This window comes from Melospiza georgiana, chromosome 4 (assembly GCF_028018845.1).
Source record: "Melospiza georgiana isolate bMelGeo1 chromosome 4, bMelGeo1.pri, whole genome shotgun sequence".
NCBI lineage: Eukaryota > Metazoa > Chordata > Aves > Passeriformes > Passerellidae > Melospiza > Melospiza georgiana.
The window spans coordinates 58,254,467-58,271,413 of record NC_080433.1 but is presented as its reverse complement, the minus strand read 5'-3'; the positions used below and the strand labels follow the sequence as shown (position 1 = coordinate 58,271,413).

The window sequence follows — 16,947 nt, the reverse complement described above, 5'->3', positions numbered from 1 at the left end:
CACTAGCTTCCAAGAGTATGCTTGCAGCATGCCAAGCACCAGCTCCTGCAGGCAGCACTCACAGCCAGGGCAGTGCCTGTACTTTGTGCATGCGATCTGAAAAGCAGGAAGAAGCTTTGGGATAGCTGCTGGGACTTCTGTGAAATCTTAAAGGCAGAAGTAGTTTGCTGTGGGCATGCTGCAGGCAGGAGACAGTATGGACACAGAGTGACTTTTCCTATTAGGTTTGAACCACTTAACTTGTTCTTCAAAACACCTTCAGGGAAATATGAGGGCATGTGAGAAGCTAGATGTTGAGGACCACAGGGGAGATTAGCACTTTTTACTGGTTTAAGAAACTGTAAGTATAATGCTGATGTGTCCTGTTATACTCCTATGCAGTTCATGAAAACAGGAGTATTCAGGAAAGTCAGTATGCTTAGGATTCCCTCCCTCAGCAAGACAGTGGTGCTTCTGAGGTCCTGCCTCTTCTGTGGCTCAGGCCCAGTACCCCTGTGACAAGTGAGTGAGGAGTGCCTTGTCCTCTAGCAGTACCTCTGCTGCAGCAGTACCAGAGATGGTGCTGTCACAGGGTGGCAGGCTCTGAGTGTGTTGTTCAGGTTTGGCTTCTCAAGAAAATCAGAGGGCCGAGCTTCTCCTGGTGTGCTGAAGTGTACAGTGGCATCAGGTGACAGAAGTCCATGTCTGCTGAGGTGGTGGCAATTCTAGGTGGGGAATTATTGCCCAGTTTTGGGGATTTACTTGCTGTGGGAGCAGTCCTAGTGAAAGTGCAGTGGCTTTATGCCTTTGAAGTGTCTGACATGTTGGATACCCAAATGCTTTATATGGTTAATAATTGAAATGGAGTTAGTTTTATTTTCATTTTATGGTTCAAGAAACTGAGGTGTAGTATTCATGGTGTGACTGTGTCAGAATGAGCAAGAGAATCAGATTCTTCTAAATTTAACCCAAGATAAATCTCCTCTCTTGAGTGTCAGTGTATCAGGACTGCTGTATCAGCTTTTTCTTCACTAGCTGTGTACCTGGGCATGGCTTCATGGTTTCCTGCAGACTGATGTGTATCACTTGTAACCCTGAGGAGTCACTGATTTTAGCAGTGTAAGCACTTCCTGTTGTTCTATGGTTTGTTGTGCAGTGGTGGGAGAGGAGCCAGCAGTAGCATCCCTACATGGAAAAGATTATTGTCACTGGCACCCTAATACTTGGGCAGCAAACCAATTCTAAGCATATAGAAGTACAGTTTTGGGGACGGTATGTTGTTCAAATAAATGAATGCATGAAAGATGTTAGTGATGATTGATCCTCTGCTTAAATTATGAATGATCATGTAATTTGCATTAAACACATGATAAATAACTTAATGTTTTCTTTTTAGTTGATGTCCATCAGCATATTAGGGGTTTCTGCTTGGCTGAGAGACTACCTGAATAATGTTCTCACTTTAACTGCAGAAACAAGGTAAAGCTTTAGTTAAACTTCTAATCTGTGTGGGTTACTGATAAGGGTAGATATTGTTCATTCTGTGTGGTAAGCTTCTTAATTAGGACTTGTAGAATTGAGAATCTTTCAGTTAAACTGAACATTGATGTGTTGGAAGGTGCATTTTTTGCCCCAGTTTCGGGCACCAGTTGAAATTAGAAAAAGGGGAAGGGTAGGGTTTCAATCATGTGCCTTTCTCTTCTGACAGGGATCAATTTTTGGTCTGTTGACAACATGTAATCAGATTATATTACTGTTTAGTTTTGAATACTTTATTAAGTCCAGGGATTTAGAAATTCTATTAATTTTATTACAGCAGTGCTTATGAGCCCTGATGAAACAGGGCCTCATTGTGCTGCATACTGTGCAAGTGCAGGACAGGAAGATTACCTTTGCTCCAGAGAGGTTTTGGACAATGCAGTTTTTGGTACTCAAATGCAGCATTTGACTTTAAAACCATGTTGAAGAGGTTTTTGTGAAATGTGTAAGGTGCTGGAAAGAATGCATCTGCTAATCACCATTTTATTCTTAATGGCTGTATTTTTTTCTTTTATATCTTTTTTTGTGATTGTGCTTGTTTTGATTACTGTTCTGATTGGTTTTTAGGGTGGAGGAGGCTGTCATTTTGACTTATTTTCCTGTGGTCCACCCAGTTATGATTGCAGTCTGCTGTTTCCTCATCATAGTTGGAATGCTGGGATACTGTGGAACAGTGAAAAGAAATCTGTTGCTCCTTGTCTGGGTATGTTTCATAACTTCTGTTTTGTTTCAGGAGTGTTAGAAAGGTTTTAATCCACAGGCACTAGATAAATACTGATTATTTTTTATTACCCTGTTGAGTTACAGTATCGGTGAGGAATTGTAATTGCAAAGCACACAGTGGGAAATAATTTATTGCCTAAACTGCATTATGCTGTGACTGAAAGACAAGCAGTGTCTCAATTGCAAAAATTCACTTCATTTAGCAGAGGAGTTGCTGAAGGGAAAAATAACTCAAACTCTTCAGTACTAATAATTATAGGGACATGAGTCTGAGTACTCCCTAATAAACCCGTATGCTGCTGTTTTGACTCCTAGCTGAGCAACAGCTGCCTAACCTAGACTTTGCATTATTCCACTGCTGACTGTGTGTGTAAAGTAACAGCACTTGCAGGTGATGAAAGTTAATTCTGAGTGTGTTCAGAAGCTTCTTTTTCTCTTACATGGCTGTGGAATTTTGCAGTTGCATTTGGTTGCGAGCAAGTTTAAAAATAAATTCCAAATACCCATCTTCTTCCTTCATTTGGAGAGTATATAACTGAGCTGACAGCAGCTGAAATGTGGTAGTCTCTCCTGCACAAAGCTTTGTGTACAGTTTAACTGTGATGTGGCTTTGACTGTCAAGGGAGCCAAACACCATGTTCTTCATCTGGAAGTTAGTGAATTTGGGGACAATTAAAGAAACAGTCTACCAAGAAAATGCCACTCCAACAAAAGCCCATCAAGTTCACACAAATTTTAAAGGTTAAAATTTTTAATCTGTTGGCAGTACTGAAATCCAGGAGATCCAAGAGTGCCATGTATCTGTATACTTCTTAAAAGTGTAGCTGTAGCTCTTTGCAGAATTGAACTCTGTTTTTTAACGTGAGAATGAGCAGGATTCCAAGCACTCTGTAACCTGAAGAGAGCAGGAGTAATGAGGTTTATCAGAGGTTTATCAGACTTGACTACTGTAATTGCAGTAGGAGAAATCAGACAGCTAGAAACCTTCAGCTCTTGGGAATATCCAGGGTCCCATACAAGTAGAGTTGGGCTCCTGCTGTTCTTTCACTGCCCTGTGTGTTGGATTCTCACAGAGTGCATTCAGTTGAATTTTTCTTGTGGATCTGTGCAGGCTTAAGTATGTGACACCTAAACCTCACAGATTTTGTGAGGTTTAGGTGTCACATAAAACACCATAAGAAATTGGCTGAGATTTATGGAACCTTTGCTTTTCTCTAACAGAAATATTCTAACTGCAGAATAAACAGTTGCAAAACTTTACCGTGGTCTTGTATTAAAATATCTTTTTTAAAATTTTATTTGAGAGGGTTGGAGAAAGCTTTATTTGATATTTCCAGCTGAATGTCTGTGACAGAAGTGTTCCTCAGTTGCAAGAGGGCAGTGCTGTTTCTCTTTTGGATATTTTGTTCAGCTTGTATGCAGTGTGAAGATTGTTCTTTCAAAACTATATTGTTGGGGAAAACTCTCATTTAAATCTGATCATGTTAGAGTAACAGAATGGTCATGCATTTTTTATTTCTGGATCTTAATATTGCAAGTCAGTAGAGACAAGTTCTAAGACAATTAGTTATGGGCATGTGTGTAAGAGTAATGGATTAATGTCATTTCATACCATATAATTTCTCTAGTAATCTTTCTTTCTTTCTTACATATCTTAAAATGGCTTTGTACATATTTTTGTTTCATCTAAACAGTGAAAGTATTAAAATATGATAAACTTACTAACATTAGGGGTTTTTGTCAGGGTATAAGATTTCTTTCATAAAGTGTTCTTTATTTTATAGTGGTGGTAGTTTTTAATACTAGTTAAATTAATTAAAACATAGAAGTAACTATATGATGTTGATCAGTGCCACATAATATCCGGGGAAAGAAAAAGCTCTTTTCAGTATAAGCTTTGAAAAAACCCACCTTACTACTTCAAGAGATAATGAAGTTAAAACTAGTTTTGACCTTCACTTTATTGACACTGCAAGTGAAAAGAAGAAATAATTTCTAGCCTTTAGTACCATCTGGAAATAAATAATTTGAAGTGTGTTTAGGCAGTCAAGTTAAACTAAATCAAAACAAGACATTTCTATCATTTTATGTTGCAATATTTCATTTTCAGGAGCTTGAGATTTGCTCTTGCTAAAAAAACTGATAAGCAAAACTAAATTATATCTTCCTAAATATGTCATTGTCTTTGATTGATTGTCAAATGAATGCAGTTATGTTATACCATACAGAAGTATGCCCACATAAGTCAATGCTTCATTCATCAGACTAATCAGAAAACTGGTGGATCAACAAAATGAGCTTTTGTTCAGCCAGATGAACTAAAATAAAAGAACCTTCATGTAAAACATTAACAACCTCTTCAATCATGCTTTTAGTCTTCTTTTTGAAGTACATGAAAGCCATAATGATGGCATGCACAGATAATTGGATACAAGTCTTGACGTTCCTGGCAGCATGCTCATTGCAAGTGCTGATGTTAATTGAAATGGATTTTTGGAAAATGTAATAAAGTGTAAAGACAATAAAATAAATACAGTGTTCAGTTTTAATACATTTTAATACATAATCATTTTTATTTCGTTCTTGAAATTTTGTCTTGGAGTTAAATGCTTGAAACATTTCTGTCTTCACGTGGAGGCATAAGTATAGATCAAACTCATGTTTGCTCAGCTTAATAGTAGGAAAATGTAAAACCTCAGTCTTCTGAGGTGCATGCTCTGGACTTTTTGTAGAACCAGCATTTTAAAGCTATGATAATTTCATTTTAATTACTTCAGAAATATGTCCTGTAGGGTAGTTGGTCTGAAGAGTCCATGTGTACCTTGAGTTTCTATATTTTTTTGTATGTGATTGACCAACATTCTCATGTAGAAGTAGCTGTGATGCCAGCCTAAAGGGGAAGATCTGAGCTCTTCCAAGTCACTGACTTAGATGCATGAAAAGTGCAAGGATGGGAGAGTCCCAGTTTTATGGTGGTTGGTACAGTTCTTTCAACAAGATTGCTTCTGGATTTGAAAAAAAATACTTTGCCTCTGTTCTTCTGAGGCTCTGTTTTGGATTGTTTTCAAAGTTTCTTGTGCACATTGCCTAACTGAAAAAACCCAAACCCTAACAAAGGGCATATATTCTTTAAGAGTAGTAACCTAAGGATGTGGGTGGGTTGTTTTTCTTTTGTTTGTTTGTTATCTTAAAATTTTGTTTGGGTTTTGCTGTTGGGGGGGGTTGTTTATTTGGTTGGTTTTGTTGTTGTTGTTTGGGTAGTTTTTTGAATTCTTGTTTTATTAAAATAACAAAAGTAAGCTCTGGTGCTTAGCAAGAAGAGCTTCATAAAAATCTTACTGGAAAATAATTGCTGGCTGAAATTTTCATTGCAATTTCTTGTATTTTTAACCATGACTTTTCTATGCTATTCACATAGCACAGGATTCAAATTTGTGTGTGTTTTCACAAAGGGGAAGACGATTAGAAATATTTGATGGTCAACAGGGCAAATCCTGTTAATGATTTTTATCACATAGTTGACAGAGTAATAAATATTCCTCAGAACTAAACATTGTTAGACCCTGTTGGTGTGTGGTTAAACAGCTTATTAATTCAGTTCTGGTGGAACGTGGTTATAAATAGGACCCTGGTAGACTAAGCTGTGTAGTGAGTTGAAACACAGCCAGACAAACCATCATTAAACTTGTGGTTTCTGTAAGTCTATCTAAAGAATGCTGAGATACTATTGACTGTATCACCTCTTGTGGCAAATACTTCTATGTACACACACCCATTTCAGTCCATGTGGATGCAGAGGTGACAGGGTTGATTAAATTTGGACATCTGCTATTTTGCAAGATACCAATAATTGCTAATGTTTTCTTCCTAGAAGGCATTCTTACACTGTGTGAAATGTTAGCTGCTCTACAGTACCACAGCATCAGCTCTTCTGTAGTACTTATGACTACAGTTGGCAGGAATTAATATGAGATTTTAGTGATAATAAATTTTGTTGTCTGTTCTTTTCCCCTTTTTGTGGTAGCCTGTGTTTCTGCAGTAACACATAGTATAGGTTATTTGCTCTGTAGTAAGAGAGGATGTTCATTCCTATCCATGTGGACTCTTAGCACAGTTACAGCTGCTCCAGTACCTTGTACTAACATTTGGCACTGGAATTGTTATTTACTAACCAGAAGTATTTCTAAATTATTTAGATACCAAGCATTGAAGGGAAGAAATAGCTAACAAACATACTTGGTGTATACCCATGGAGTTTAGTATTAAGCTGGACAGACTGAGTTTGTATTTTGTGGCTTGTATCAACAGCCCATTTACAAATGTGCTGTGAGTGGGAGGAAGACAGATTCACAAGACAGGTTGGCCTACCTTGTTTGAAGGACTGGTTTAAATGTGTTCATAATACTGTAGTTCAGGTTTGATTAGAAGACAGTACTCTGCTCAACCTCAGTTTTAGATAGCCTAACTAAGAGGCTGAATATAAGCTTGCATTCTGAAGTACAGCTTGTTTACTGTTCCACTGGTAAGAGAAAATACACTGAAAGTTCACCAATTTTTATTATACCCCAGTATATGAGCAACTTCCTCAAAAAAAATAGAGTATTTTTTTCTTTCCATATTTCTAACTTTGAATTCAGAGGTAAACCCCTGGAGGTGACGCCTGTACTAATTCCTATACATCTTTTTGCCTTGAAATGGAGAGAAAGTGTCTTTCCTATTTAGATCAGGATTTTTAAGGTTCAGACAAGTTGTTGGATTTTGTGACAGATTTTGGTGGTGCCACAGTGTCACCACAGAACTAAGCCATGCTTTGCAGGAAGGTGTGCACTCTCTAGGACTCCCGTCTCTGTGGAGTGGAGTACATTGGTCCTGGGGTTCAGTGCCAGTCTCTCTGTCTTCCTGTGTAAGCATGGTGCATTTTGTTGACCTTGTCTTCCCTGACATAAATAAATCCTTGCTGTGTATGTCCTTAAAAGACTTTTTCCAAGGCAGGTGCTTTGAACAGTTCCTGATTTCCTTGAGTGGGAGAGGGCCTGCAGAGGAGACAAGACTTGGCCGTGTGGGATATTGGGAGTTGTGTAGCGATGAAGGTGCTGCCTGCAGAGCACAGCAAGCAAGAGCAGCTGTGTGTTTGAGCAGCATGACAGGAATTGAACTGGTAGGGGTGTCCGGGTCTTCTTGCAAGTACTTGATTTAAATCCAAATGCTTGCTGTCATCATGGTGGTGATCTGCTGCTTTCATCCAGGCACTGAGCAGCTGCCCTGAATGCTCAGCAGTGTTGCAGAGGCAGTGCAGCACTATTTGTTGCTGTTATCCAGCAGCTCCAAGTAACAAGAACTGTCTGGCCTCTTGAGGGCAGTTCAGGGAAATGCATTTGACTTAGGATAGCAAGGCTGGATAGTGCCATTAGGAGGCCATGAATTTTAATTCTTTTCTGTATATTTCTTCAATAGTGAAGAGACCTTTGCTCTTGCTTTAGGAAAGAGGCACAGTGCTGAAGGGTAGATAACTACTGGCAGTAGTAATTTCATGGTTTCAGTGTTTTCTGCATGACACATGCTGTCTGGTCTCCTGTGCCATGCTTTTTGCTGCCTGCCCTTCTTCTAGGCTCTCCTGATGGGAAGTGACTATGTTGGTTTTGGGGACTTATACCACGAGAGTTCATTTGACTCTGTATCACTGTGTTTGCCCTCATGATCCTTTTGGAGCAAGCCTTGTAGATCTTCCTTGTTCCTGTTCTCCCTCATTGCCACCTGTTACACTGTTCATACTGCTGCTTCCCTCCAGGTTCTTGAAAGTCATTGATAGCCAGGGCAGTAGAGGAGAATGAAACAGCATCAAAACTGAAAAAGGCTCTGGAATAATGCTCCAAGGTCAAAAGAGGAGGGAAGATAGTAATAAAAGGGTTGGTTAAGTAATGGATGTGGGTACTACAAAACTATAGAAAAGGCAGGGACTGATACGCTTGTAGGTTCAAGGCACTGGGGTTGTTGAAGGGTAGAGAGCTGTGAGTGATACCAGAATGGGAACGAGGGCTGCTGCACTTGACTGAGAAAAGATGGGGAGCTGCTGAGATGATATATGGTCTTGCTGCCATAGTGTGGGGTTTTCCCCCCATCTGTCCTTTCCAGCTCTTGTTTTCTCATTGCTTGTTTGCTCAGGTTTTTTTCGCTGCTGAAATGAATAGGAAATGGGAGAAGTTCCTAATAGCAAGGAGGGAGTATATGAATTCACAAAGCCAAATCTCTGTGTCTTGTGTGAGGCACAGCCCAGCCTCACTGATGGGGTATGCCTTGCTGCTGCTGTTCAGCTGCATTCTTGTTGCCACAAACTGAGCGTGAATGGATGTCCTGCCAGGTAAATGAATCTCTTTCTTGCTGAATCATGCCATTTTGTCTGTTTAACCACAAAGGCACTTTCCTGTGTGCATGGGGGCTGGTTTTATATCATAAGACAGTTTTATATTATAAGAGCAATTTCTTTACTCAAAATGTTGATTGTTTGAAGTGTCTTGGGGCATGCTGAAGGAGAGTCATTGTGTATCAGCACCAAATGGGTCTATTTTACAAGAAAAAGGGTTTTCTTGACTAAGGAAACATTTTTATGGTATGTAATTTCCTTGGTAGAAAATAAAGAGCAGATAGACAAATGAAGGAAGCTGTGTCTTGAAAAATCTGTGCAAAATAGGAAACTTTAGGTTTTGATATAAATCTTATGAAATAGGGGAAGAAAAAGGGGAAAGGGAATATGACAACCCATAAGAAAATAATGATCTAATATCTGTCTTCACTGATGTCCTGTTTGGTACTTTACCTAGCAATAACCCTTATTTTGGGAAGTTCACTGACTTGAGGTAATTGAATCCTTAGTAAATAAATCCTAATAATTGTTTGAAGTGTGTATTTGCTTATTTCCAAAATAATATCAGTTTACATATATAAGCAAAGATAACCATGAAAGTTAAAATTTACAACAGGTGAAGAATATCCCACAGAAGAATCAAGGCTGTGAACAAAAATCTAACCATTCATAAATAATTTTATTTAGTTTTTTTAAAAAACAAATGGCTTAGTAAAAATAACTTGGATACATAGCTTTAAAATCTAAATCTAGAATGTTCATTGCCATAAAAAATTAATTTAAAAAATACTTATAAAGTTTTACAAAAAAGAGGTGGACTTTGCAAAAATTGTAGACTTCAAGACATTGTGACAAAATCTTGTGATCTGGGAAGCCAAATCTAAGAAAATAGAGATGCTTGATCATTTTTGTGTGAAATGTATTTATTTTGAAGAACTGGATGACATTCTGTAGCTTATGTTGCAAGCTGGTGGTTTCAGCTCATTTCCCTGTTGACTTTTTCCTGCATCTCTCACAGATTTCTGTGTTGTCAAGCAAATAAACCAAATTTAAAATCAAAATTATTAATGGACTGTTAATTCCTACAGGGCAGGGCTGAGGGTGCAGGGGAGGGAGGCAGGGGAAAATTTGTGCTGCTGAAGTGGATAAAGAGGATGTCAGTTTTCTGTGCAGATTGTCTGATTCCGTTTAATGAGTGTTTGCTCTACTTTTAAAAAAGATAGCTGGATTAATCATTAAAATAACCTTGTTACTTTGTAAACTGACAAAATAATGGGAACCATATCTTCTTAGTTATCGAAGGAGGAAGGACTTGTTATGTTTTACACAGAACAATTCTGATTTCTGTTGGTGATCCAGTGGTGATGGTCATCTGAGGTTTCCCAGAGGGCAGAGAGATGTTTGGATCGCTTGCATCTCCGAAGATCAAGGCTGATGCTCTCAGACTGTTAGCCATTGGGAAATGCTATGCATAGCTCTTGAAATCTGCTGGCATTTGCTTTACATACCATATGCTCTGATCTTTTAGAGGTTACAGTAAGGTTTCATCTGCAGCTGCCCTCTTGGAATTTCCTTCAGCCCTTGCCCTTTCCAGAGCTTTCTTCACCTCTAATGCCACATAGAACATGTTGCTCAAGAAAGCAGAGTGAGACAGCAAGTCTGAGGGGAACAGAGTTGTTGATCAGCTACTCTCTGTTTGCTCTATAATAAGGGCTGGGTTTTTTCTCAAGTCTGAGGGAGAGAAAAGGGCTTTGTATCTTCTGGGAGAGAAATGTTAGGGAGGAGAGTAGTAAAGCTTGAAAAAAAAGATGTTTATGAAATAAAATGCAGGTGATGTGAATGATGATTCCTTAATAAGTACACTGATCCTTTAAAGAAAGGTGTATTTGCTCAGAAAATGAAGGATTTCTACAATCTTCCAGAGAGGTTCTTCAAAAGCTCCCCATGCTCTCTCTTCACTATATTGCAACTTTTTTTTTCTGGCTCCAGTAGTTAGCCCCTGCCTGCCACAGCTGTTTGCTTTCATATACAGAATGCACTCTTGCTTTCTCTGTATCTGGAAGTGAGCTTAGAAGTCAATATTTTGACTGTGTTGTGTGGTGGGATATATTTGTTCTCTAGGGATTAATTAAGTAGATGGTGAAGTCTCTTCAGGTTGACAGTACATTTCTGTCTGTCAGAACAGAAGAGCATGATGCGACATAAAGTCAAAAATGTCTGAGTGAGGAAAAGATAGACTGTACCATTCTTGTGCCTTTCTAGTTCTGATGAAATTTGGGTTGACACAGAATCCTGTCTCTGTTCATGTTCATGGCTCTTGCTTCCAAATCACTTTTGCAAGCTGCAAACAAAATGATCACGGGTATGAGTGGACTCAAAGGAGCATGACTGGGGATGTGTTCAGGTCTTTGATTCTCCTTGTGCACAGGCTAGCAGCACAGTTTCACTGGTTATAGTAGCTGCTTGCTGATGAAGCATTTCATAGTTCAGTGGCAACAAATTACTGAAGCTGTCAGTGGCAGAGTGAAAAAATGTGAAAAAACCCCATCACTTCCAGAATATACATGGGTACACTCAGCTTTGTAGTATGGCAGCTCGTATCTGCTTGAGTTGCTAGGCAGCAGAGTGCTATAGTGACCACTAAGTACCTTAAGTGACCAAATTTCTGTTGGAGTCCCTGTTCTTAGCTTGGTTTCTGACAGAATGTTTACAGAGTTCAGAAGGACATCCTCAGAGGACAGTCATGCAGTTGTGTCTGTGCCAGTAGGATCATCATGGTAGCTGAAGTAGGGCACTGGCTGTGACATTGCCCTGGCTGTTGCACTGAAGGAAACTACTGTATGGCACTAAAGTTTTAACTCCACTTTTCCTTTTCTAAATGTAGTTAGAATTCAATATTTCTGGTGTTTAAAAATCTCTAAGAAGAATTTAAAATCTCCCTCCATGTGCTGTGTTTTCTTAGTCTTCTTCATCATCCTGTAGCCATGTTAGTAACAGAAATAGGTTATTTTTCACCAATTCTTTTCACCTGCTGCCTGAAAAGCATAAACAAATTACATTAGGTTATTAATTGCAGGTATCGTATGGTATATTCAGCAGAAAATCTGTAGAACTAAAGTGAGAGTTTTATATTACATATCTGCAAAGGATTGTTGCTCACTACAATTTTGTTGCCCCTAAGTTGCCCACAATTTCAACAAAAAAAATCCTGTACTCAACAAGTTGGAAAGCCATGAGGGAGAGATTTATGTTGGGAGATACTTCATGTGTCTGCTCTTTGCTATTACTATCTGAACAGAATGGGAGTAGTTGTAAAAAAACACCTTTTAAACAAATGTAAAATGCCTTAGATTCAGTAAAAGTGATTTTGTGCTTGCATTTGCTATTTTTATTTGTGTTTTTGTCTAAGTGATTGAGATGATCAAGAAAGAAATACCTTCCTGGAATATATTTGGTGGTGGTGGACATTAGCTTAGCTGTTGGTAGAACAAATGTAATACCAAAAAAAGCCTGTCATAATTTACTTAGAATAAACTAATTTTGTAACTTAGTTTTTAGTCTTAGATAGAGAGATAGGAAGACATTTTGGGCATATGCCAAAGCACATATGTTCCATTTATGGAGCACTGGCATACACTAGCATATATGGAGCTTGTTCCCTTTTGTGGGGTGCTGCTGTGGTGTGCAGAAATTTTATTCAGACTAAATTTTTTTATTATATTTATATAGCCTAAACAGACCTTTATAAAAATAGGTTTTAATTACTTTGATTTTTAATGCAGATCTGAAAATACCATGTATGGTTTTTAGTGCTTTATCAGGTTCTGATAGCCTTTATACACATAATAATTTGAATTAGGACAAAACCTATTCAATACTAGTCCCTGTTTTTTTTGGTTTGGTTGGTGTTGGTTCGGTTTTGTTTTGGTTTTTGTCTTTATATACTTGATGGTTACCTCCCTTCTGTAAATTCATAATGATGGGATTTGCATTCACTGTCCTGCTGTCCTTTCTGTCTTACATATGAATTACCTGTAGATGTGAACATGGGGTTGTTTGACTTGCCCAGGAGCAGGAGCTCTCTGGAGGCTGTTACAAGTTAACAGTAGGTGTGTGTAAGCTGGTAGCATCTCTGCACTAGTATTAGTATTGGAGTGATGGGATTCCCAGCTGTTGTGTGTGGTTTCTGCATTGGAGGTTTCAGCATTTGAGTACTGGCTGTGGATATTTTTGTGGCGGTGCACCACATGAAGACTATTCCAGCAGAACAGGGCCTGGTGATTACATATGGAATATCTTTACTATCTTTCCTTGGCCCTTCATGCCTCTTTGCATCTCTGAAACTAGTTTTCAGAGTAATGACTTTGTTTCTATTCTCTCTTCTTGAATGTTTAGTCTCTTGCACAGGAAAGGAAGGAGAACATGATTCTCCTGAGCCCCCAGGCCCTTCACCTCTCTTTCAGGACTGATGTGCTGGAAAAACAGAGTTGGTTAAGCCTCTGCAGTCTCCCAGTGCTGCAAATGCAAGTGCTTGTGCAATGTTCCAGGTGTTAGATGAAATATTCCTGTTGGAAAACTACTGCTTTACAGAGCTTCTGCCTCCCTTTCTTCTCCCTCCTTCCCTTCCAGCCTGTGACCTGTAGTACAGCAGGCTTAACGAGGAGGCTGCAGGAGACCAGCTCCTGCTAACTGACAACATCCATTTTACAGTGGAGGGATGCTGAAGTTGAGTATCTTGGCCACAAGCATGGCATATGGAACAGTAAATGGCTAATGCTTTATTTATTTTTTAAGTTGGCAAGTATTTTTACTTTGATTTATTACTCTCTGAAGAGTGTTTTCTGCCAGTATTTCAGTCATTCAGCTTCTCTCAAGGAAGCAACATTTTAGGTTTTTCACAGTTTTGCTGGAGGAAGAAATCCTTCAGGGAAACTGATGGGTTTGTATCAGGATCAAGGCACCAATCCAGTTTTCTGATTACTTCACATGTCAGACTAAGGAGAGAATGATAGTGATTGTAAATGGTCTCTAGTTCTTAAAACAATCACAGAAGTTAGAAAATATCTATAGAAAGTATCTCAGCAATGGCCAAGAATACTCTGAGGTAGATGTTCTGTAGAAGGCACTCTCGGGGACTTCTGGCCCAGTTTAGAGTGTGATACACAGCCGTGCTCCTCAGTGAGTTACCCGTCTTTACGACTGTAAAGATGGCCCACAGGAAGAAATATTAATCCTGCTTCAAAACAAAGTCCCTATTTCTGGCAAGAACCAGAAGCATGGAAATGCAGGAAGATGCATTTAGCATTCAGACTCTTGTGGGAATTAAACTGGGGATGGAGTAAACATTGAAGCCAGTAATAATTTCTAGATTTGATAGATGGAAATTAGGGGTAATACATTTAAATAATGGTTAGAGGGTTTTTTTTCCCCAGAAAAAAATCTTATTTAAGAAGTATTTGTTTTGCAAACCATTATATAGAGAGAGATATAATACTCCGTTTCACGAGGGGAGAGAAACAACCTCCTGTGTGTGAGTTCAGTGCCTGCAGTCGCTCAGTTCAGAGCATGGCCTTTCATGTGTGTTAACTCATTATTTTCTCTTTTATGTTATGGACAGAGATGGGCTTTCTCAGGACAGAGAGCTTGATTCTGCAGTGCCCTGATGTGTATAGATGTAGCTAGTCAGGGGTGCTCAGTCCCTGGCAGAGCCAGAAGTGGGTTATGAGTGAATCTGGCTAAATAGTTTTCTATCTTGGGCTGTATTCAGGAATTGGAGAAAATCTTGGGTTTGGCTCTTCTGTCTTCTACCACAACACTCTTAACTTACACACTGAGAAAGATGGAGACATTTCAAATGTTAAACTTGAGGAATGAATTAAATATTAGAAAAAACTGCAAATTAAGAGTTTTGCAGAGTATGTACACTCCCAGATGTATAGCTTTCACCACAATCAGTGATTTTTGTATGAGACTCGGAGATGGCAGACAATCCCAAGCTTGTTATTCAGTTAAGAGTATAAACCCACTGAAATTTCTTCTGACAGCAGAGAAGTGAAATGCACTTTTCATTGAAACATGTAGTTTTTCTGCCTCTCAAAAATGTCGGTATTAGTCCTAATGCCCTTTAACTTATAATTATTTATTAAGAGAGCCTGTGGCACTAAAGCATGTGGCATTCCTTCTGCTTCCAAAGTGAGTACTTTAGATTTTTGTGTTTACTGTACTTTAAAGAACCCTTTGCACAGCTACTAGGCACTGCAGTGATAGTAGATACATTGCATAGAAGCTTATTAATATATATTTTAGTAAAAGCACTGTTGTTCTTGGAAGGTGTGACTCATGTTTTTCCTCTTTTGGACCTTTGGAGGATGACCTTTTTGGTTATTGAAGACCTATACTGGAGCTCTGTGTGTGCTTACAGTGTTGATTTGTAAGGAAATGCAGTGTGTTGTTCAGCTGTAACAACTGTAAAGATGCAGTGTGACATGATGGAGACGAGTGAAACAGGAATCCTCCTTTCAGTGCCATCTTCATTGGATAGGCCTTTGCAGGGGGAGGGGGAGAGGGTGTGGGTACAGGTTTCTCCTTAAAATTAACATGACTATTTCTACACACACTTCTTACATATCTCTGTGTGTGTCTGCATGCCTCATTCAAGGAGTTAGATTTGGCGAGCAAGTAGAGATTAAGGCAAGACCAGTAGCTGCCCAGGTATCTGTGAATTACTCAGTTCCAGACCTTTCATTCAAATGAATGAAAAAGGTAATATGTAGATGACTGTTAAAGCCTAACATTTGTGGATTTGTACTCTGTTTTATACAGAGTAAATACATCTTATTTACCCATTAATGAAAAAAAAAATCACCGTAAGTACATGTTTTGTGTCCTAAATAGATTCCAGAATGAAATAATTAATTAGAGGCCATTTGGCATGTATCGCACTGATGGAGTTACATATTTGTTCTGTTCTATTCTGTTATATATTGTGATGTTGTTTCTTCGATTTTCAAATGAAATTAAAATCCATGAAGCCTATAGCTTTAAAGTCTTGTATACTGAAACAAAGGGAAGCTCAGTCCACTGACATGGAATAAAGTTGGGAGTCAAGAACAAATGAGAGTGTACTTCTGCTTTAAATAAAAGATAAAAGGGTTAATTTTAGTAGGGAACACCAGTTAAAACAGCCTTAAATTACACGTAGCTTTATCCTGCAGTTCAGAAAGGGTTTGTTGATGCTATAAAGAAGACACTCCTGCTCTTTACAATTGCAGCAACCAGTTTTTCTTAAGCGTCCTTACCAAGGTTTGTACTTCTTAATTTACACTTGTATTTCCTATTTTTAAATAGTTCAAAGGTTATACCTTCTAATAGTAAAAGATATTTCAATTAATCTCTAAATATTTGTACGTTGAGACCAGACCTTATATACCTAAATCACTTTGATAAGAATGTAGTTTTCAAAAAAGAAATGTCTCATGATTTTAGCTTGTATAAAGTTTGCTGCCTGAGTCTTACATATTTTGGTTACAAAAATGTATTTTTGTTTCCATGTCTTAAACCATGTGAAATTTTAATAATATTTTCAGATGTTCTTTAACTTTGAAGAAAGACTTAACAATATTAAACTTTGAAAAATATTTTTATTTCAACGAATATAAAAAATAGCTAAGACCATTCTGTTTTCTGCAGTATTTTGGAAGCTTGCTTGTAATATTCTGCGTTGAACTGGCCTGTGGTGTTTGGACCTACGAGCAGGAAATAACGGTGAGTCAGAAAAGGAGGCTGCATTTTTTCAGAAGAATAAAACTAAGTTTTCCATTAGCTAGCTGTTTTCTAATTGCTGTAGTGTTTATCTCCGTTCATTATTCTGACAGTTTAATTTCAACTGATTGCCTTCATTTTAAACAGAGAATTCTCCTGAGGGAGCTTGTCTGTCTGGAAGGCCCTGTCTGGGTTTCTCCTTACCCCCTCTATATTTGAGAGCCAAATCCTTCATCCCCCCCATTTAAGAACTTAATTTTTTGTTAATTGTTGCTCAGGCAGGTTCTCATTTAAGGCTTTGATATTTTTGAGGATAAATTAGAACTTCAGGCTTAAATATGGATTTTGAGAGAGGAGATGAGAATTTGGAGGGATTTTGTCCCAAAAGTTCTTTGTGTTTTAAAGAGTACTACATTGTAAACAGACAGCATGTTCTTTCCATAGAGGACTTGCTGTCTGCTAAAATCTGCACACTGCCTCCACAAGCTATAAATGCCAGTTTTAAGCAAAACATGTCTTGACTATAAAACACTCTTCTGTAAACTTGTGAAGAGGTTTTATCTCTGTCTAGTTTTTATAACTAC

At 38.4% G+C, this 16,947-nt stretch overlaps 1 protein-coding gene across 1 annotated transcript in view; it reads left to right on the top strand.

Annotated features, from left to right (window-relative positions):
- The window catches only part of TSPAN12 (tetraspanin 12), a 46,418-nt gene that overhangs the window by 10,528 nt on the left and 18,943 nt on the right, over positions 1-16,947 (top strand). Inside the window, exons 3-5 of the mRNA XM_058022163.1 lie at positions 1,376-1,458; positions 2,086-2,221; positions 16,292-16,366. Coding sequence (XP_057878146.1) covers positions 1,376-1,458; positions 2,086-2,221; positions 16,292-16,366 — 294 coding nt within the window. The remainder of the gene's footprint in view (positions 1-1,375; positions 1,459-2,085; positions 2,222-16,291; positions 16,367-16,947) is intronic.